The following is a 24,159-nucleotide window of genomic DNA, read 5'->3' as shown; positions in this document are numbered from 1 at the left end:
TAGCAACCCTTCTAGGAAGGCATTAATATTTACATTTTAGAGATGAAGGAAACGGAAACTTTAGGAGCATGGGCAGGGTCGGATGCCTGGTGGGCAGTGGAGCTGCTATGCGAGCTCAGGTGTACTTGGTGCAAACCTTAGGCTGTCTCGTCCACACCGTTCTGTCCCTTCCCGTGGCCTGACGTAACCCTCCCAAACGCCGGAGAGAGACCTATGGATTTTTACTTAGTTACGGTTAGGTTAAAAACATACAAGATGCCTTTACATCTTTGATCGGAAGTCTAAAAAATTAAACAATGGAGGGGTTCTGAAGGAATGGCAATATCAGTAAGCATGACCAATTATTACCATGTCAATCATCATTACACTTAATTTTTGTTTTAGTAAGATTAATCATAAACATTGGGTAGCTAGGACAATGTAACTGAAACATTTAAAGATAATTAAAAGAAGGCAATGTGATTGGTAATAGTGGGTAAAATTTTGTAACCAGAGATAATACAGTGAATTTGGAAGACACTGCAAAGGCTTTCTGACATAGTTTAATGAGCTTGCTAGATAACAGTTTTTTAAAAGTTAAGTGATTCCGTTTCTACAGATTTTTACCCAGTTTCATTTTATTCCTGAGGCGTGTGCTTACGGTAGAAGTATACTACAGTACTATATATTAATCATTAATGTTACAGCACTGTACATGTGAAATATCAATATTCTACTTTCCGATAGAGCCCTTAAATGGAATTTCTTCAGAGTTTTATTTTAAAAAAGTTTATTATATAAATCCCTTAATGTGACCAAGTGGGAATTAAAACCAGTTGCTAGAATTCTGAGAATCACAGTTAAATATGTTACCACTGTTCTGATCACAGACCTCTACTGTTACTATCAGACAGAATTTAGAGTATCTAATTCAGTTTCTGACTTATTAAAATTTTTATTTCAATATAAAAGCATTTTTTTGTGTGTGGTAAAACTGCATTATAACATCATTCAACTGTGAGAAAAATATGAAAAAGCTATAACTTAATTAGCATTCAAAAACTCTATTGCTTTTATATCTTAACAAGGATGAAAATAATGACTGGTGTGGCTATTTGACCTGCAAAATCTCACTAGAATTGTATTCCAAAATTATCAGAGAAAAATTAATTCAGTGCTTTTGAAAGGTACCTCTATCTCAAAAAAGCCACTCATTTTCTCATCAGATTTAAACATTTGTATTAGCATGGCAGAGATACGAAAGAATTTCTTCTTATGGCCCCATTGCATATAAACATTTTTTTTCTCCTCTAACATTAAACATAATAAATGAAAAATCAAAAGGGAGGAAATTTTGAGTTTTTACGGCTCTCTCAAGCTCATACTCATAATCATCACCTTTATCATAGAAATCACCATTTGTATCACACTGAGAACAATAAAATAAGGCTGGAGTGGTGGGTGTGATGGTGGGGGTGGTGAGTAGCTGACGGTTGTTGAGTTTCTACCCAGTTCCAGGCTCCTCTGTAGGGGCACCTCACATATGTGTTATTCAGATACCTAAAGACAAATTTCCTACCTAATGCTAAAACCATCTCTACAAAAAGTAAACAAATTATATAAAAGAAATATTTAATAATCTTTGTTCTTAGGGTGTAAAGAAATCATTTTAGGGTGAACTTGAGTGACATGGGGTTTGGTTGATACTACCTATTCATAAGATGGAGACTTTTTTTGTGTGCGTAGAGGGGTGAGTCTTAGGATCTTATGCAATTTTTAGGAAGAAATTCAGTCTCACCACTTTGGGGAGCTATCACGAGATAGTACCTATACTTGACAGAGGTAACTTCATGGTTCACTTTCGAACAGTTAGGCTATCCATACACTTAATTCAGTTATTGAAATGATGAGAACTCAGAATCTATGAATACTTAACTATGCTCCTGAATCAACTTTTTGGTGTTGGCACAGTCTTGCTGTAAATCATTGGAACATAAAGGAGGAAGAGATTTTATAGATCATCTGATCCAATTCTTTCATTTTACAGATAGACACTAAGGTGCAGAGAAGTCAAGTGATTTGCTCAAGGTCACAAGGTCAAAAAGTGGTAGAGGTGTGTGCTTAGAACCTAGGTTTCAAAGTCCCATTCTAAAATAATCTTCATGCAAATGCTCTTAAATGATACAGTACACTATTAACTGTAAAGCGTTAAATTGCTTTCTTGGGCTTCTAACATTCTTGGGAGAATGAACTGGGCATCAGGGAGAAGAAAGTCAATTGACTTCTTGGCAACAATCTAATGGACAGTTTTATAAAGGGTCACAAAGACTTTTCAAACACAAGTGACTATTCTGAATGGTTGGCCAGTTTTAATTATTTCAGGTTGATTTATTTAACGTTTCCCAGAAACAGAGAAATGTTCATTTGGACTGCTTTATAGCATATTTCATGTTTAAACACTGAACTCAGAAACAGTTGTTTGTTCTGCTGATATTGAATAAACTAGGGTAAGGAACTCTAATAAAACTGTGGAGCTTAAGAAAATGAGTAACCTACTTAAACAATATATTGTGATAGAAAAGTAGATATCACCTATGTTTTGTTTAAATATCAGCAGAATTATGAGAAAACCTGAAACTGTACCTTTTATTTCTCTAATCTTATGCAGTATATATAACTTGCAAAGATCTTTAATCTATACAGTGATGTCACAATTTTTTTTCTGAAATCATTTTTGGAATTTACAGGTTACATGCTCGCTGTTGTGCTATTAGCTTACGAGTATGTATCTTGAGTTATACAAAACGAACTTAATCACCTATGTGGTTTCGGCAGAAAAATATTTTTTCTATTTCACCAGAATATTGCTGTAAATGCAATCTACTTGTTATCATTGATGTTACAGAGGCCTACTTATTTTTAAGAAAATCAGGTTATTACAACCTAGTTAGTGTTGCCTATAACATAATATGGTGTCAAATAAAATTGTGATCTAAAGTTTAAAATTGGATACTAGTACACAATAAAAAGTATTTGATGTATAAGGATTAAAGGCATTTACTTTAATAATCTAGATCTGAAAATGTTAAATAAAAAGTTTAATGCACCAAAGCATGATATTAAAAAATTTTACAACTATATAATTTGTGTATATATGACACTTTCCCTGATCCATGATGATATTAGAGAAAGCATGTTCAAATTTTCTTACTAATCTTTCTTTAAATACATAATTTCTTATTAGTATGTAATCAATTTTTTCTTTATAATTTTCTATTTTATATTCCTATGTTATAGAAAAAGCATTTCACATAAAATTATATAAAATAAAGCATACATGAAAACCTTTCAGTCCTCACTTTATAAATCAAATTAAAATCGGCATGAAATTCCATGGGCAAAAACACTTTAAGCTCATCCAATTGTCAATTTAAATTAACCATTTATTATATTTTTTGTAATTCCTGTATTTACTAATGTAATAGTTGATCTTAGGAAAAGTCGGAGCTCCAATTTTATGGTAGGTAATTTAAATAATTTCTCTTAGACACAATAGGACCTCCTTTAAATCACAATTTCCAATTTCCACACCATGACTCAGTATTAGATTATGAAAAAGCCTGTGGAATTATTGACGGTGCCTCTCTATCTGTGACCGTTATGGTGAAGTGATCTGCATGCAAGCGAATTGACTTTAGCATTCTTTGAGTCTATGATATAAGAATGTCTTAATTGTTTTCAGTACCACAGTAATGTGATTGATCATCCTTGGTTATCTGGGCAAGTTCTTTGGCCTCTTTATTTCATTGTTCATCATTTGTAGATGAGAAATTGTGGCTTGAGCTGATGAAGTTCATATTTATGTTTACCTTCCAATAATATGTTTACTAAGAGCAAATCTGGCATAAAGTAAAAAAAAAAAAAATAACACATTTTCAACAGACTGAATACATCTTTGAGATGAAAATGTTATGCATCTATTATATGAAAGGAATAAGATCATCCAAAATTACCATAGGATCTTTGTAAAACATTTGAAAAATCCATGGTGTTTTACTAGTGCTCAGATGATGTTCAATATTCATTTAGTTACAAGTTTTAGTACATTTTAATCAATCAATAATGGTTAAAGCAAGTCAGGAAGAAAATGCTGTTCTTTCTACTAATTCAAAAACCTCAAGATAAGTGTTACCTACACTCAAAATTCTTCTCACTGTAAAAGATCAATACAAAAGTGGTCATCAAACAGTTAAACTGCTGAACTTAAGAAATAGAATAACTTAAAAAATGCAAATAAGCAGTTTTCATTTTATTGACAACAAAGCCTACTTCTACCTGAGTATGGGAAGGTGGTAAGCCTTTTCGGCCATACACTCCAATCAATGCATCCTTCTGAAGAGAGATATTGAATTTAAGAAACTGTGGCTGATCAATAAAGAGCTGTGATCTCCAGAAGACCCCAGGAGGAACCTCTTGGATTGCTCTTCGGCCAATATCAAGTTCTCCGGAATCTATGGTGTTATTTTCTTGTGTAAATCCACCTAATTTTCCTGAACAAAAGAGATCCATTGAAGAAGAATGAAATTAAAAAACAAAACAAAACAAAACAAAACAATGTTCTTTTCAAAAAGTTCTTTTTGCTAGACAGTCAGACATTTCATCTTCCTCCGATAAATGAAATACTCTCACATAATTTTTGCTTTCCGATCTTTTCTTTAGATATTGTTAGTTCAGCTAACACATTCTTTAAGATATTTAAGTCAAAATCCGTCGACTTCCCCCAAGGTATGCCTATTACTGAAACTGTTTTCACACCTACAGTCTTTCTTGATCACTTGAAAAATAATTATCTTGCAAATTATATGTCTTGTTATTTCTTGGGAGAGATTAAGTCTGGTACTTATCAGTCATTCTAAACATACTAAGTGTAAATTAAGGCAGAATGGATTATGGAGATTTTCAAATCAATCCTAAAACAAACAACAGAACCAATCAAAAGCACTGATTCATGTAGTCCCCTCTAGACTATTTATTAGAATGAATGAAAAATCAGATGTTGGAAGGGAAATGGAGAAGGGGTAGTATGAATATCATGAGGAGAAAAAAGCAGTAAATTTAAATTCTTATAAAGCTTTTGATGTAGGCCGCTACAACTTTTCTTCTTTTGACCCACATCTCAAATTCACTTTCAGCATTAGCAGGCACACTTGAATTATCCCTCTCAATGACCTTTAACCTGCAGGAACAGACTCTTTGCTGCCTGAATCTCTGTAACCCCACAGAGACCAACTCCTCTCCTTCTACATGGCCTGGTTTTAGGAAACAGAGGCAAGACTCACCTTTTTCGGTATGGTGTGGCCCTTCCCTCTTTGCTAAGGTTCTCTTTCCATTATTCTGAAGGGGTTAGTGATAGAGGAGGTTTTATAATTTGCCTTAAATGGAAATGAAATAATTTGTCTTTCATCTAAAGAGGGTCCACAAAAGCTAAGGAACAGAATGAAACTGGACAAATTATCCTCTATCAATTCAATCTTTTTAAAGTCACAAATTGACCTACTACTAAGTTTGTCTTTTTAAAACATTAACCTGATAATTCAGACATTATATATTATGATACAATGTCTGTTATATAATAGCCTCCAGAGAAACTGTTAATTCAAAATTTAGAAGGTTAGATTTCAAAACAGAGAGTTGTGAATGATCTTAATTTAATGACAGAGGAGTCTTCTGAATGCCCATGAAGAGGTTTTGCTTTAACTTTGAGTTCATTTTCGAGCTTCTACTAGGAACATATATAACTGTAGGTGATACGCAGAAATATAATCCAAAAAGCAGAATCTTAGAGAATGTCTACTCTGGCTTCCATGGCTTATGCCATCAAGCAACTATACCTGGTTGGGAAGACAACACCTATAAATGGATAAATTAAATAACAATCTAAAGTAACATGATTAAAGGTCAGAGGAAGGTGATAATACTGTAGGCTGGAGGCTGAAATATTTCACAGAAGAAATAATTAAGTTGTGAGGTAAAATTTGAAGGACATATAAAAATAAGGTTTCTGAGTTGGGGTGAACATCACGATTAAAAACATGGCATGCACTAGGGTGATGGCGATCAGAGAGCTCCATCTGGCTAGAAATGAAGAAAACTGGTTTTGAAGCTGGACAAACCTGGATTTGAATTCTTGCTCTGTCACTAACTAGCTGTGTGACCTATGAGACCTAAGTCTCATCTGTAAAACAGGGATAGTAATAATGTAATCACTGGACTTGTAAAGATTACTTATACAAAGTGCTTGGCCCTCAATAGGTATTGAATAAATGAAAGAAATTAATGGGTTTGCCATGGGAGTTATGGGTGATAAGATTGGAAAGGGAGAATGACATCAGTTTGTGGATGGCCTTGAATGCCAAGTTACAGAATTTGGTCTTTAGACTTCATGTTAGTGATTTTTTCTGTGCTTTCAACTCTATCTAAGAGTGTTATTCTAACCCTTTTCCTGAAGATGTATATATTTACTAGCATTATGTTACAATGCATATCATGTATGGCATATTTTAAAAATAGATATTTGAAGTATTCTTAACATAGGTTAATTGTATTTCAATGCCACAAAGGCATTTATTTGTCCCCATGTTGTGTTGTGTGTGTGTGTGTATGTGTGTGTACGTATAATCGGGAGAAAAGGAATTCAACATTTCTAAGGAACATGTCTTAGTAATCGCAGATGAGTACGGTGAATATCCAGCTTAAGGCTTTTAGGGTCTAGAGTAATTCACAACAAATCCACACATAGATAAATATGAAGTTTGAGGGAGAGTATATTAATAGTAAATGTCAGGATTGTTTTCTACCTGGACTACTGTATCCTGAGATGAGACATGTACCATCCATTACGAAGGACACCTATAGTGAAATGGATCAGGCCAAAGGTGAAATGAAGTCATTGTTCCAAGGATATTAAAGTATAATAGTGTGGGAAGCTAGGAGTAGAGAAATGAGTTAGGATATAGTTGCAAATAATCCAGGTATGAGGAAGGAAGCTTAATAAAAATACATTATATACAATCTTACTTCCCTCTTTTCTCCTGATGTTCATAATCATGGCAGTTAATAACTTTTTGGCTGTCATGTCTATTTTTCTTGAACTAATTTCATAATATAAAATGTTCTAGGGGATAAAAGTTAAAGACTGGGTTATAGAAATCATTGTAACTTTTCATGTAGTATATCAACACAAAGATTATAAACTGCATCGTTCATTGAAATTTTAAATCTTTTATGATAGTTATACATGTTCATTTAGCAAAATTAGAACACATAGTAAATAAAAAGATAAAAAAATATAATTCTACCATCCAGAGATTATTTTCATTTCCTATCTAACCAGAAATTTTTCTTTATTTGTTGAAATACCTGAGACTAATTTCTACTTTTCATTTTGGATGCTTCTGCACAGGCACCTACATTTGTCATAGATTAGCTTTAATTGAAAAGATTGAGAAGAGAGGAAAGACAAATGGAACTAACCTTTCCTGAGAACCTACTGTAAGGCCAGATGGTTTCACCTATATTATCTGTTTTAAATTTCAATAAAAAACTCTGTGAGGTGGATCTTATTTTGAGATGAGGAACCTAAGGCTCAGAGAAATAAATTATGTGGCCAAAGTGAGTGGTAAAGTTGGGGTTTAAGTCGAGGTCTGCATAATTCCCAAACTATGTGTTTTATATAATCATCAGTATAATTTTTGCTTTTTATTAAAACAAAAATATTACTCTGAATTATAAGTTTTAAATTTACCTATTTCATATAAAATCAGACATATTAACCCACTTAACCACACTAGAAATTCGGCTTAGCTTTCAATTTTAAGACAAAGAGTTACACTTATTTTTATTAGGAAGAAATGACCAATTCTTGTGGAATAAGAACAACCATGGATACTATGACATCATATTCTTTGTGTTATAACAAGTTATAATAGATTCTTAATAAGTTTTTGTCTTTTGGTTGACTTCCACATGAAACTATTTTTAAAATGCTGAATAGAGTAGCATTCCTTTTTCCCACTAAGATCTATCAGTACACATATCATATTTGAAAAGGAAATTGTTCATATTTGGACACATTCATCAAGTTCATACATTTCTCAGGCTATTATTATACTTTATTGTTATTAAAAATTTCTATTGTTATTATCTGAAGCTAATGTGATTTAATCTACACTCTGGTATTGATCTTATCTATTGCTGTTCTAAATGGTCTTTAGCTTTAATAGCATACCTGTGCTTTGAGAGCTGTTAGCATAAACTGGCTCCAAGCATAGAATTTTTTTCCTAAAATATTATCTTTGCTCAGGAGTTTTAGCTTCAGAAATAATGATAGAGTTCTGACTCGTAGGGTTTCGGAGGTCTTGCTTTGTTGCTTTCTCCATCTACTGATTTGGAGAGGTTAAAATTTTTCTCACTGAAATATGTGTACCCACTGTTATGTCAATAAGTGTATCTACTTATCCAATTAGTCCCACAGCTAACTTAACAATCTTTCTTTTTCAGAAAGATTGTTCTTTCATTTGTAAAACAGAAGAACCAAGGTTGATTGGATGTGCTTGAATGAGGCAGTAATAGTTATGATAATTGTTTTTTTCTCTCTGTAATGAAAAAGCCTAAGTAATCGTAATATCATAGAATCTCAGAGTTCAAGTGCCCATGGAGGTCATTTGGTCCAGGAGTCTTCGAACAAGAGTAGTTATATCCTGAGGTATGAAGACTACATGAAGACTCTTCAATGAGGAGAGGAGTAAACTGTTATAAGGGGATTAATTTCTAGAATTCAACAACTTCCATATGTAGACTTTCTTTATAAAAGAAAGGCATACCTCTCACACATTCAGAAACTTACTGTGGTACACTATCTTGGAGCATAAAGCTCCCAGGGATTACAAGCAAAGGCAAATTTTAAAATATTTTTGTTGATGAAACTCTCTTTATTCAAGACACCATAAATCCAAGGTAAGGCTACATACAGTACCTTTCTCTGTCTTATACATATTTCTGTCAAGGACAAAGTGCAGAGTTAAATGTAGTATTTAAGACTGGTGGTAGGTTTTGAAATCTGATAGATCCAGAGGAAGGTAAACATTTTTGTTTCACGCCCTCATGACCCACCTCAACCATTGTCAAAGAATGCTTTTCACCTGCAGAAGAATTTCACAATTGCAAAGACAGTATCAATAAAGTAAGAAATATTAAAGGTAGTGATGCCTTATTTAACCCAATTATCAAATTCGTGGCAAGGATTTGTGCTTTATCTATCTCTTTACTATCTACCTAGAGTAGGAATTCAGAACTGAGATGGTTGTGACAAAATGCATATTAATTTATTTGAACAGAAAAATAAGTCAGACTTTCTGACAGAAAGTAAGTTTGGTTTTAATGAGTACTAGCTCTGCCAGTAAATTATATAGTAGGTATTTCCCATAAATTAAATGAGCTAATTAAATAGAGATATTTAAAGCACATAATAAAAGCCTTCAAAAAGGATAATTTCAAAGGTGAATCAAAATGAACCATAGTTCTATTTTTCACCAAATTCTGCATATACCAGATTAAATGAAGTGCCACTAAGTAAAATAATAACAGGTATAAAGTAGTATCTGCCTAAGCCTTGGTAAAGTCTTTTTTGGTATTCGCCACAGAAACAGAAATGGATTGATTTGGAAGACTTGGTAAGTTTTTTTGAAAGTAGTTGCCAATTCTTTGTTTTGAATAAAACTGAAGAAGAAATGTGATGGAATTGACAGCTTGTAGACCACTACACATACTTTTTGGAAGTAGATCACAGTGTGATTTTTGACATATGACTAATAACGATTTCACATAATTGAATGGCGTGACTCTAAAAAATATCCTTCCAGTCCCATCTGCTTATTTTGCAGCAAGATTTCTTATGTTTGTATCTATAAAAGAGGAAAACAGGAATAGAATTGATATGGAATCTTGCTTTGCTCTTGCAATAAGTAATATCCATCCATGAATACATAAACTATTTGAAAAAGGCCCCATTCATCTCAGAGAGGCATATTCAATACATTTTCCCTTTTCGTATTTAATAATTATCAAAAGTTTAACAAATTTATGTAATTAAGGGTTGATTTCAGTCAAACGTGTACAATTAATAATTATAAGCATGATTCAATACAGAAGAAAACAGGTTTTTAAAAACATTTAAGAGTATTATGGTCACAAGAAATAAAATTTAATTTAAATTTGTATACATATTTTGTTTTAGAAAATGATTCGAACAAAATGATTTGAAGATCGTGATCTATTATTGCCCTTCCTATGAAATATTAATCTCATTTTTAGGAGTCTATCAAATCTATTTGCTTTAAATAATTACACTATTTAGAATAAATTTATTTTGAGTTAAAGTCTTAGAATGCATCATTTCTAAAAGGTAGATGCAGATCTGACTTCTAATTATAATCAGTGATGTGGAGATAGAAGGACTTTGCTTTTTCTCTTCTTAAATTCACTGAACCGGCAGCTTAGATTAGTATAACATTCTTGCTAAAGCCTCTAGTTTAAATGTCAGGGGACTAGAGTTTTCTGAAGGGCTTTGTCTTTTTAAATCATGCACTATTGCTTTTTCAAGTCATAGCCCTTCTCTAATCTGGCCAAGTCAAGTATGGTCATTCGTGTTAGGATTTTCAAGTGCTCTTTACTGATTGTAAATACACCTGGAAGTCAGCGAGCCATCGACACAGTTTGATAAACTTGTAAATACTTGCACAACCTTTTCCTCTGAAGCTCATAGGTCCTCTCGGATAAAAGCCTGGACACAGATGTCTTTCATCATATCCTGAATTCCAGAAAACTTTGGCTTCAGAGGAAATAAAAGGAAGGCCAGTTCTCGTGCTCTCTCTCCTCCCTTACTGAGATCACTCCATCCTTAAACCCCCAGAGTCTGAACCTGGGAATGATCATAGGAAATACTAAGGTTGTCTGTAGGTTTTACTAAGAGAAAAAGAAGGAAGGACGGAGGAAAAAATAGACAGGGCCAACAGAGTGCCCCGTAGTTATTCTAAACTCAAAGCTTGTAGGTTAGGAATCAAACCAATTAAAGCCTTCACGGTAAGAGTGTGATGTACCATATCTTCAAACACAATAGGGTATCATCTTGAAGATTTTTTTCAACGTGTCCTGTTGTGCCTGTATGTGGGAGCCACTAGCAATCTTCTCACCTACTAACTGTGATTTTTCCTTTCATCAGTAAGCATGTGTCACAACAGTCTTAATGTCTTAAAATACAGTTGTCAGAGTGTGAAAACATAAAGAGGATGTGTACACAAAGCTACAGCTATTCTCCTTCTCCTTATTCATGTGATACTCATTTATACGAAAACTTCAGTAAAGTGGTGTTTTTCAGACAATGCCTTAAAAAAAGTATTCTGTAGTCTGAGATATTGGTAAACAATAGTTTACCAATGCTAGATGTCACAAGGACAAAACAGAGTATTTGAAACCACGCCAGTAATTAAAAAGTCTGGTATCTGAACATTATCATGTGACATCAGAAAACTACTAAATGTTTTGCCACTTATATCATGAATTTGCTGCCTGCAAATGATGTGAGAAAGGAAGCCTACAATGATTAAAATGGAAAGGGAGAGAAGAAATCCGACTCTAAAAGTCTAACTCAGTTGTTGAAGAGGGTAAATGATAATATCATCTTAAGTCCCATGGAAGCACTAATAATTAAGATGGCAGGAAGCAAGGTTAGGCATTTATAGACAATCAGTAGCCCACCCTCCAATTCTATGACCTAACTTTGAATTCAGACCTTGACTCTGAGATCTCTGAGAGAACACATCTTTTAATAAATCACCATATGCGGTAACTTAACATTGTGGACACAGAGTGTTATATCATGAGGTAAGTGAAATAAAACATAATTACCTTGCAAACTAGCTGAATGGACAAAATCAATACTGCACCTAATTAAGGAACTATTATACATTGCAACAATGCAAATATTATAAACAATATTGAATAAAACTCAATGGTCCTGCAGCCCTGTTAGTCCTGTCACTTCAATTCACAGACAATCTTTAACTTGTTCAAAATCTAATTTTCTAAAATTGTCTAGTATTTGAGAAAATCGATATATGATGAACAATAATGAAAATTTAAAAGTAATTTGAGTTATTTTGCTTAAACAGGATGAATCATAAATATATACATGTATAAACACACATGCATATATATTTGTAGTTTTTCAATTTGCACTCATATGAAAAAGAGGTTTTTTTTTCTTGAATTATAGAAGACATTTGCTAGAGTTATACCAACCAAAATTTATGGCCTTTTGTTTTGTCTTATATTATCCCAAATTATCCTATACTACATTTTGGCATTTGTCTTATTGAAATGTCCTTGCTTCATTCCTGTCTTGCCTAGAAATTCACATGTATTGAGAACAACTATTGTGACTGTCATTGTTTTTTCACTGCTATATTCTTAGAATCTTGCTCTGTGCGTGGCATATAATATGTGCTCAAAAAAATAAATGTAGAATGAATACTATGCATTTGAAGGAAGATTAAGAATAGATTTCTTTCATAAAATACAAATAACTAAAAATATACATAACTAGTGATAGGGATTTTATTACTGCTTTAGAGGATATTATTGATGCTAATTTAAGGATCTACTTAAAATTTTGCTACAAAAATACAAGTACGTAATCTTGAACTGGAGAAAAAAGAGTGAACTAATAATTACTGACATGTATCAAATACTTGTCATTTTCCAATCACTGCTTGGCATCCTACATGCATTATCTGATTTAAATCTATCTTATGAAGAAACAAGAGATTAGAGAAGGTAATTTGCTTAAAGCTATTCACTGAGTGGCAGAGCTTCAATTCTTAACCACTATACTGTATCAACATTTGTTTTGTGCATACTTTATACAAGGCATTCTATTGGACCCTTTATATACTTTATATCATTTAGTCTTACTATTTTCATTTGTCCATTCAACAAATACTTACTGAGTACCTCTTACATGCCAATAATTGTGCTAAAAGCTTGAGACAGAGCAGAAATAGTAATAGTAATAGTAACAGCGATAACCACCATTTTTCAAACATTTACTATGCACTGTATACCATTTTAAGTGTTTGCATTGAATATGCAAGACCACTCTAATTGATGAGAAAATGTAGTCACAAAGAAGCTATATAACTTCTCCCAAGTAAAGAAGGCATTAAAAATCAAATCAGAACAAGGATATGAACCTTGGTGGTTTGATTCAAGAGCCTACACTCTAACACTCTGCTATATTGTTTCTACATTATAACCTGGGGTGATGAACATGCAGATTGTGGAGAGTGTTATAAGTCATTTATAGGCATCTGGCCAGAATCTAGGTGACTAAAGGGGGTCAGACAGGGTATTGATATCTCAAATTTGTGTTTGAAGAATGGATGAGCAAAACTAGAAACATACATCTCAGATAGAAAGTGGCTTCTTTAAGTCATGTGAGAGATGAGGGGTCCAAGAAATAATCTGGAGTTAGAACTGACAGAACTTGGTGACTAACTGAATGTGGCAGATGGGAGACTAGGAGGAGTCAGGCATGACTTGTAAACTTCTGGCCTGGGTAACTAGGTGAACGGTGATGCCATTTGCTGATATATAAAGCCCTGAAAGAGAGGCAAATTTGGAAAGAAAGATAATATGCCAATTGTGTTTTCCAAAGATGGCCAAAATATCTTCCATCCCTCTTGCCCTTATGCAATGTGCCTTTGTCGTTTCCTGGGGCAACAAGTGAGTTTCATTTTCCTTTTCTTAATTTGGGCTCATCTTACTGACTTTCTTGACCAACAAGGTGTGATGGAAGTGACACCCTAGTATGTCCAATACTCCAGAAGCCTTTACTCTTCAAATGCTCCCTCTTGGGACTCTCCTCTTCACAACCTGCTGCTATGCTCTGAGAAGCACAAGCCACACAGAGGCCATGTTTAGATGCTCCAGTCAACAGCCACAGTTAAGCTCCAGCCAACAGGTAGCATCAACTGCCGGCTGTGTGAGTGAGCTATCTTAGACTACCAGCTCAGTAGAGCTTTCAAACAGACCCAGCTGGCATCTGAAAGCAATTGCATGCGAGACTCAAGCAAAAACATAAGAATTACCTAGTCAATCTACAGAACCATGAGAGAACAAATTGTTCTTTTAAGCCACTGAGTTTTGATGTGGTTTGTTATGCAGTAATAGATAACTGAAGTATGATGGGTTTGGTTTTTAGATGCACGGACTTTGAGATGTTTGGAAGGCAGCCAGGTGGACGTGTTCCAACGCTATTTGGATAGATTTTATGTAGGTGATGTCTAGAGCTCGAGGAAAGAGATCTAGGCTGCACTTATTGATTTGGGAGCACACAGAATGTAACACAGCACATAGCAGGCAACCGAAGCCAGAAGGGTGAATGAGAGAAAGCAGAGTGATTAGATTCTAAAAAGAGGAGAGTACCGAGTAACAGCAGTGTTTAGGGATAAGGCAGAGGAAGACGAGTCAACTAAATGAACTAAAATGTTGCTGCCAAAAAGTCAGGAAGAAAGCCCAGTTGAATGAGGTATCACACAAGCTAAGGGAAAACAGTATTTCAACGAGGAGGGACTGGTTAACTATTAAATGTTATCAAGAACTCAAATGTGATAAAGATCGAAGGGTATTCATTAATGCTACTGACATAGCAACTGATAGCTCTGGAAGACATCAGTTGTAATGAGTGATGGTGGTAGAGGACAGTCATTAGAAAGGGGTATTGCAGAAGCCATACTGTCACAGGAGTAAGTGGAAGATAAAGAAAGGAAAATAGTGAATATGCATACTCTGTTCAAGAAGGCTGGCTGTAAGGGAAGAGAAAGACAGGGAGAAGCTAGACTAGGAGGTAGACTCAAGGGATTATTTATGTGTTTTTAAGGACATCGAGAGGCTTCGGAATGGTCAGATGATAACTGGAAGGTACCAGCAGAGTGGGGAAATTTTGAAGATACAGGATGGGATCAGGAGTACTCATGAAAAGATTAGCCCTGAATATGGTGAGAAAAGAGTGAAATGGTAAGTCCAAACACATAGTAATTGAGATTTGTTTACAGAAAATTAAGAGAACTCCCTCCGAAGCTTTCCTTTTGTTGTTGTTGTTGAACAGAATGCAGAGTCATCTGCTGAGAGAGCTGAGGGATTGGAGTTTTGAGTACAGTAGGAAGATTTGAAATAATTGTTGAGATGTGTGGAAGAGAGAGTTTGCAAGAATTACAGTAGGGCTGCCAGACTATTGAAGTTGGTGAGCCAAGTGATAGGTATTATTATCCCCTCTCTATGTGTGAGGAAATTGAGGCTCAAAGAGGTTAAGTAAGTTGCTCAAGGTTACAAAGTAAATAAATGAAAGAGCTAGGACTTGAATAGAGGTCTGTGTGATTTTTTCCAGAACATTAGGCTAAATGAATTCCTTGGTCCAGGGGAATAATTTTAGTTTCTGAGAAGGGACTAGTGTTTGAGCTAAAAACTGTGTGCTCATCTCTTTACTTACATTGTCCACTTCCATCGGTTTTGCCTGAGACCCCACACTTCTGACATCTCATCTCTAAAATCTGTAGTCAAATTTGCAGTCTCAAGAATAATCAGCAAAGGATCATAGCACGTAATAGAAATTTTTCTTTTAAATACTAAATACCATTTGAAAGCTTCAGTTCACTATTCACTTAAAAGCAAAGCAGGGAGTTTACTGAACCCTTAACACCATGATTGTTCCTTAGAATTATGTTTATAAAATAGGAACAAAATAGGACTGCATAATAAGTTTTGCATTTAGAAGCCACGAAGTAATGTTCTCATTATGCTTAGCACAATTAATTCTCCTAGTGAGTTTCATTCAGAATTCTAAGGCTTTCTTAAGGGTTATAATCTCCTAGAATTTCCAAAGAGATGATGTGATCTGCTTCTTTGGACAGATTATGAAACTGAAGTAGTGGATGATGGTGGATGGATACTGCAGGTCCATTGTGGAGGCTTAAAAGCAGTGTTTTTAAGGTACCTCTTTTCCTGTAAATAGAGTCCCCTCATGCCCCTGCAGCCCACGTCTATAAGTCTTTAAGGATATATACCAAAAATCTTTACTTGAAAAAATGGAAATAAGAATGCTTTATACTTTAGGATTTTTTTTTCTATTTGAGAAATAATAAAGAAGACACAAGTGACTGTTATTCAGGTCACATTTTGAATCTCATAGTCTAGTTGGCAGGAGGATCAGTTCTTCTGCAGTGTACTTAACTCATTCTGGGACATCTGCTATCTATTCCTTATGTGGGAGGCTAGGAAGAAGCTACTTTACTCACATGTATATAGAGATGTTCTACAGGCACAAGTAACTGCACACAATGCACTCTATAGTCACGTGGGACACTCAGTCCCTCTCAGAGACAGGAACTTCCAAAGCAGTGTTTTTGAAACAGTGGACCACAATCCTTTGTAAATTGTGAAATTATCTGAGTGAGTTTCAGCTAGCATTTGTATAAAAGGGAAATACAGTAAAATGGAACAGAACATACCAAGGTGCACTTCACAAAATGAGGATATGTATTATTTTCGGGGAGAAACATTTCAGATGTATGCATGTATGCATATGCGGATTTTGATATAACATGTATTTCTTACTGCAGTCATAGTGAATAGAAGTTTAAAAGCCTATCAGCTCCATAGAGATTTCTGAAGCCATAATTTACACAACGTTCTTCTAACATCTGAGCTGATATTATCCTACACAGTCTATTCCAGGGTTGCACTAAAATTTTCTTGCAGATCTGAACTACTAAGCAGCTTCCAAGGTTACAAAGTCAGTAGATGTAGAAGCTGGGATTTGAGTATAGGCTTATGTGAGCTCGGCAATGCTGATTCAAGCCGAGGAATTCCCTGGCAAAATATCAAGGGCCAGCGCCGAGGCTGTGGGAGGGACTCTGAATCCATAGCTTTCTTGGTGTCATCCTTTTGAAGTACTATGAAATTTTCATTTTAGTCATAATTAAAGGTTAGGATGTTGTAAAATAAATAAAATGTTTACCGTAAGCTTTTTTCTCTTTAATATATTTTCTTCAGTCTGTAAAAAGTTTCCTATGTATGTGCTTACTAAGTGCTACTAGACCATTTTCACAGAAACCACCCACTTTTAGAGACAGTCTAAATTTCAATCTATATAAACCAAAGATATTCTTAATTTGTAGTTACTTAATCTATTCATATGCATATTATCATTGTATTACAAAACAATCTTTTAAAGTAATTACATTTTATTTAATTGAAATTTCCCACCCACAGTTTTAATTCGGAAAGTGTGTTTTCATTCTACTTTAATCCATAGTGCAGTGACTACCACTGTTTACTTTAGGTGCAGTGACATATCAGTCACCAGCTTATAGTTTTGGGTCACATGTAGAACTTTTTGTATCAAATGGCCCCGTACAGGGGTTGGGGTGGGGAATTTATTATTGCTATGAAAATCTAAAGTCCTATAAAATTCCTCAGCTAAGAAGAAAGTGTCATAAAGTATTATTGTTAAAATAAAACAGAAGAAGATGGGAAAGCAAAGAACAAAAAAATAGTAAAAGCATTAGTCGCAATCAATGGGTATATGTAACATAGCATCATATATATAAATATAAATAAGTATGTTATATATAAATATATAATAGCTTCTTTCTAAACTTGCAAAGAAATTAGCCACATGAAAATGAACGTTACTGATGCCAAAGCAGAATACGAATGCACTAGATAAGAAGAGGAAAAGAGGAATAAAAGCTGGGGAAATGCTTAAAGGCAAACGTTATATATTTATCATGTGACAGAAAAAGGTGTCTTGATCTGGTTGCTTTGAGATATAAAGTATTATGATATTTCTCAAAAAATCAGAGGATGCCAAATACCCAACACATATATACACGCACACAAACATATAAAATGATATATAATACAAACATACACACGTAAGAATACGTATGGGTGTTTATATCAGAAAAGTGAAATAGAGCATTCTGGGTGTTTATGTTGGAAAAATGAAATACATCCTCTTAAATTCTATTTTTAATTCAGAGCTAATTGATTTGAAAGTCTGTTAGTTCTAAGTGCAAACTTTGAAAGGTTTAGAGAAAGGGCAAGCAGGGGAAAGGTCGATACATTATAATCCTTTAATATGTTTTGTATTTAAAAGCTTTTATAACAGAATTAATATAGTATTCCAACTCCACGTACTAGTTGAGTGAAGAAAGCTTAATACACCCAAGGTAATATACGAGATGATACACTGAATCATAACCTATTTACAGATTAAAACAAAATAAACACTTGCAGGAGGGAAAGGCAGACAGGCCTATCCATCAAATCAGAAGGCAGAATATAGTATTATTCCTATAATAAAAATGTAAATTTTCAATCTTTCAAGTAAATGAATAAAAACTACTCATTAGAAGATGACATCTGTAATTTCAAAACCTTTTCTCTCTCCTATATAAAGCTGGATGTAACATGGGAAAAAATAAATTTATGGAAAGAGACATCAAAATAAAAACACGGGACACATAATTCTCCCTCTTACCATTGTCGCCAGAAGGTAATGACACAGTGTTTGTTGGCATGGTATCAGAATTCACTTTTCCATTTTCAAATGTGTCATTTTCAGTCTGCTGTAACTGCCAGTTGAGGCCAAATAGATGCATTGCTGGGGGTAAAGAACACAAGTTGTTAAGGGTCTGCTGCTTTTCACAATAGAGCAAATGATAAACATGTTTATAACAACAGTTATATAGAAAGTTGAAACGTCCATGTTCTGAAACACCAAGGATAATTGTGTAATAAAAATTAGAAAACAGTTCCTCACATAAATGAAATTGAGGCAGCAATGCAGTGCAATATGGCTGCACCTTAACTAATAATGATGTGATATCACTCAGCTAATTGGTACAGGGAAACTCTTATGAAAGATTATTTGCTCAGCTACATCCGAGTTCCACTCTTCGCCACCATTTAAGCAAGTGGCACAATGCTATATGTATAGCAGCACTTGCCAAACTTACTTGACCACAGTCCATTTTTACATGCATAAATACTTTACTGCAACATTTATAGGTTCTCAAGAGACATGATGCTATTCATTGGATTAAGGTAAAGGAAAAATCGGTCTCACAGATGAAGAATTTGTTGGTGTGTGAGAGGATCAGAATGGATTCAGATGCACAAAATATAATAATATTTGAATATTCTAAATTTAAGGTGAACTGATTTTGAATTTATAACATACAATTCAGCAATGGCACAGATCAAGCAACATGCATATGTGTCAGGTAATTTCAAGTAGATGTCAGTATGATAACCTTATACATTTATTAAAACTTTGTAAGTGTATTTACTAATTTTCTGTCTTTAAAATATTTAGAAATAGATCATTAGAAGACAACATAGTTGTAAATTTATACATGTAATATAATTTTACATTTTTATGTATTATTTTTCTTAATTTATTAAAAACATTTAGAAGAATAATCATTGCCATATTAACCATTAACACTTACTAAACATTCACTTGTGTTCTGAAGAATACAGTTTAGGAATTAATCCTTAAGGAAGGCTAAATAGGGAAACCTAGTGACGGTCCTATTACCATATCATGAAAGAGAATTTTTCTTACATTATCTGACATTATTTACTCACTATACATATCGAAATTTACATGAGAGGCAGAGAAAGACTTGTGTTTAAAAAGCATTGTTAGAACCAGCGTAATGGTTCTAACAATTCACCTTAAATTCACTACCACTGTCAAAAAGCCCTTATTAAATATTCGGTATATGTAGTAACAAAATTAAACTGGCACAGTGTAAAGAGCTGGGGCTTTAGATGTAGTTAGATTTTGGTTCAGTCCTCAATCTGGGATTTAACCCTGGACAAATTATGTGATATTGCACAATATTAGGTTTACTTTAAAAACGAAGCTGGTTAAACCTACCTTATTTAATTGATGTGAACTTTTTAGGCAGCACATATGAAGCATAGCTGGCACATAACAGGGCAGTTCTTAGTATAGAGATATTTCATTTACTTATTCTGTATTCCAGATTAATGAACAATTTGAAGTCACCTGACCAGACCATGGTACCTCTCAATAAATAGTCCCTCTGTCTGCAATGCTCTCCACCTACTGTGAAATTCTCATTCTTCACTCAGATGGTAGGTGTCAGCTTCTTGGGGAAGCCTCCCTGACTGGATTAAGCTCATCTCTACCAAGACTTTTTAGTTCACTTTTGATCTCAGTTATCTTATACACTGCCTGATACCCAGTAGGTCTTGATAAGTATCTGTCAAATAAATGCATTCTGTTTCCCGAGATTTAAAAATTTAAGAAAAACACTGTTGTGGATAAAAATATAATAATTTAAAGGAAAAGTTAATAAATGTAAACCAAATACATAAATGGCTACTAATAGAGAGTTACATTGCTAATAATTGATTGCCTTAGTGTAATGCTATATGAAAAGTAGCTGAGTGAAAGTCCGCTAGTACTATATATAATTGAGTTTTTAGAAAAGACTCAACAGTTTGGGGAACCTCTATTACCAGTCTCACATTCTTTTGTTAACAATACCTGACATAAAATCATGAAATATACCAAATATATCAAGAAATATACCAAACATAGATACAAACATAGCTACATCTACCCTGTATATATGTAACTGATGTTTATACTCTAAGTCCCTGCTTGAATTACAGTTCACCAGTAATTCATGTTAAAATATGATTTTTCGAGGATTAAGATATAGGTTACGAAATTCTTGAATTTACAAATCATCAATTTGTAAAGTGGTATAACTGGAAGTCATTTTGCATTAAATTATGTAGGTTTGAGTGGCAAAATGTCAAGAGCTTTCTAAACATCCATCACTTCGTACATGTTTCAAGCTTCAGCTATTTCAGCAATTTTTGACTCAAATGGGAGCTACTTTTTTTTTGCATACAGTAAAAGGTTTGACAGACATACTTTGGCATGGCAATGATAAATATTCCAAAAGGGTCAAAGTTTCTACACAAAATAATGTGTCATCATTGTGAGCTTTTATGTAACATAAAAAGTCTCTTGAATCATAGATTTGTTCATTTTCTTGGTTTTAATAGACTTTGAAGAGGAGAGATAACCCATGGGATCACACACAGATGTGAAATGTCAAAAAGTAACATTACGTTTGTGTTTGGAAAGCTATTTTATTTTTTGCCAGATGGGCAACATCTCTATTATATATTTTTTATTACAGAGAATCTCAATAAAATGGGATTTCGGTTCTACTTAAGATGTCATATAATGAGAACCATACCCAATATTATATATTGTTTAACACTGCATTGGAAACAGAGACCAACAAGTTGTTTGTTCTTAGAATATTATGTACTTTGAAAATATTGTTGTTTGGTACTTAGTGAAGCTCTTGACACTCATTATGCATAACTTAAGATATACAAATACAGGGTGTCAGCGAGATTGACTCCAAAGTCAGTGAGAGAAAGAGAAAGAAAGAGAGAGGGGGTGGGAGTGAGGGGAAGAGAAAAAGAGAGGGATAAAGGCAGCGAACTCTTCAAAGTTAAAATGCTACAGAAATTACTGAGCACTGGTGTAATAAAAACTATATGCGATGTCTTGGCAGATAAACAAAGGGAAAATTAGTGAAATGAAATACATCTGTAATAAAGAAGATGAGCCCAATTCTTAAATGCCTGAGCTGGAAAGCAGATTTGAACCCACAGGGAGGCATTTGCCGCCACTCTTCATGACTAGTACAGCGGATTCTTGGCTTAAGCATGACTGAACAGAGGGTGTAGGAAGAGTGTCAAGAAGTGGCCGAGAGCTCTGTGTCTTCTGAGTCCCTCACCACTGTGGGCATATAGCTTAAGTGAGGAGGTATAGCTGGCAGCAATACTTGGCATTCTTGCAGCCACCGACAGTGTTCTCTGTGCTGGTGTTAGGACACTGTGATGAAATAATTTTTAAAAATAAAACATTCATTGAACACTTACTCCATATTGTGTTATGCTAGTGCTTCTCCTGTATTATCTCATTTAATCTTCACAAAGTCTCCACTGAGTAGTTACCATTACTTTTTTTTTTTTCATTTTAAATCCGAGAAAACTGAAGCTTTCTGAGAGTTTAAGGTTCTAAGCAAGTAAGCAGTGAACCTTGACCTTAAACCAAGATCTTCTGAAACAAGGGCATACCATGACACTCCTCTCTATTTGACCGGAGGGCTGTGGAGTGTGAAAATCCACACAGGAAGAAGCTAAATGTAACTTCTGTAAAGGCCACAGGCTACAGATGATGCTTCTTTACTCAGTCTAGAAAGTGAAGGCAGACATGGTATTTGGGGGTGAAGTGTGGGCAAAGATATTAATAGGTGACATTTGTGTATTCCAGGCACTGTTCTTCCATACGAGTACTTTCCCACTATACTTACATTATCTCAAAATATTTTTACAGTAATATGATGATGATGATGAAATTAACAGGCTATTTTGGTTAACTCCAAGTCTTAAAGACACCTTAAAAATTACCTAAGTAACACTATACTTATGCATTTTAAAGAAATAGAAATCGTATTTATGTAGACTTAATCTTTAAAAAGTATTTTTGATATCATGTTTTGCAGTTTTACATTGTTATTTCCATATATTCCAAAATGTTATCCAAGGAAGAATGGAATTTGTGGATGATGGCAATATTATTATATGTCTGATTCAGTGTTTTTCATCTTTTTAAAATACCTTGATGTGTATTATCTTCTAATAATGTATCATGGGACGAGGATCATTATCGCTGTTGTATGAGGAGGAAATAGGCCGGCAGAAGGTCAGTGAGTTACCCAATGCTTTTAAAAAGTTACTGAATAAAGAGGACTCATGATACCAGATCTCCTGACCCTATTTCAGGATTCCTTTTACTACGCCGTGCTGTTTTCCTACTTGTCTAAATTGTTATGAATTAAAACTGAGCATTCACATTAAAAAAATTTAAAAGTTTTTCCCAGAAATTGTTAATTTATCTCAGCAGCAAATTATAATCAGAAGTTGTCCATTTGTTAAAATTGGCTTCTAAACAGATGATGTTTACCAACTATAAATGGTCATATTTTGCAAGATCATTTTTAAGTTGCTTGTTTGGAATTGAAATGTATTTTCTCTATATTAAAAATCTTAGAAATGGTGGTTAAGTCCCCAGCTGGTCTACAAACGTCTGTTTATATATCTAATAGAAATATATATACTCATAGCACCCAAAGGCATGAACGAGAATGTTCACAGAGCATTATTTATAATAGGCCCAAACTGGAAATAACCATGTCTGCCAGTAGTAAAATGGATAAAATTATAGTAAAGTCATATAATGGACTTCTATACAGCAATGTAAATGAATGAACCACTGTCAGATGCAACAATATGAGTAAGTCTCCCAAACATAATATTGAGCAAGAGAACCCATTCACAGAAAACATGAGTACTGTGTAAGTCCATGTGTGTAAAGTTCAAACGCAGGTATTATCAACTGGTAGGAACAAAAGTCACCAGAGTGATTACCTCTAGAGAGGAGGGGGCAGGTAATGACCGGGGGAGTCCATAGAGGGGCTTCTGTAGTGCTTAGTAATATTCTGTTTTTCTGTCTGGGAGGTGGATTCACTGGTGTGATCACTTATGATCTGTATACTTTTCTAAATGGATATTATGCTTAAATTAAAATTTTTATTTAAAAGCAGTCTATATAACACATAACATCACTAAATGATGTCTGTTTTTACCTTCCCTAAACCCTCCCTGCAGATGTTTTTCTCTGCAAGGCTTTCAGGTGTTCCTTCCTACAAGGTGACAGGTGAGGCAGTTACGACAGCCTGTTACAGCCCCTGGGGTAACTAGAATGAAGGCATACACGGAGTAAAGACGCAGTAGAGAAGAATGACAATTGACCCCATCAGGTAGGAAGAAACAGGAAGGGTGAGGAAAGTCTTCCTTCAGCACAAATCTCTGGTGTTAGAAGAAAAGCAATACGATTAAACAAATTCATGTACTGAGTTAAACCATCAGTCC

General features: G+C 34.3%; 1 protein-coding gene across 1 annotated transcript in view; it reads right to left on the bottom strand.

Moving 5' to 3' along the window:
- TENM3 (teneurin transmembrane protein 3) overlaps nucleotides 1–24,159 on the bottom strand; it is a 400,387-nt gene that overhangs the window by 105,887 nt on the left and 270,341 nt on the right. The window contains 2 exon segments of the mRNA XM_025050015.1: nucleotides 4,315–4,529; nucleotides 18,638–18,760. Of these exon segments, the coding sequence (XP_024905783.1) occupies nucleotides 4,315–4,529; nucleotides 18,638–18,760 (338 nt within the window).

This window comes from Pteropus alecto, unplaced genomic scaffold (assembly GCF_000325575.1).
Source record: "Pteropus alecto unplaced genomic scaffold, ASM32557v1 scaffold24, whole genome shotgun sequence".
In the NCBI taxonomy this organism is placed as follows: domain Eukaryota; kingdom Metazoa; phylum Chordata; class Mammalia; order Chiroptera; family Pteropodidae; genus Pteropus; species Pteropus alecto.
The sequence above is the reverse complement of the archived record's forward strand: the minus strand, read 5'-3'. Positions and strand labels throughout refer to the sequence as shown.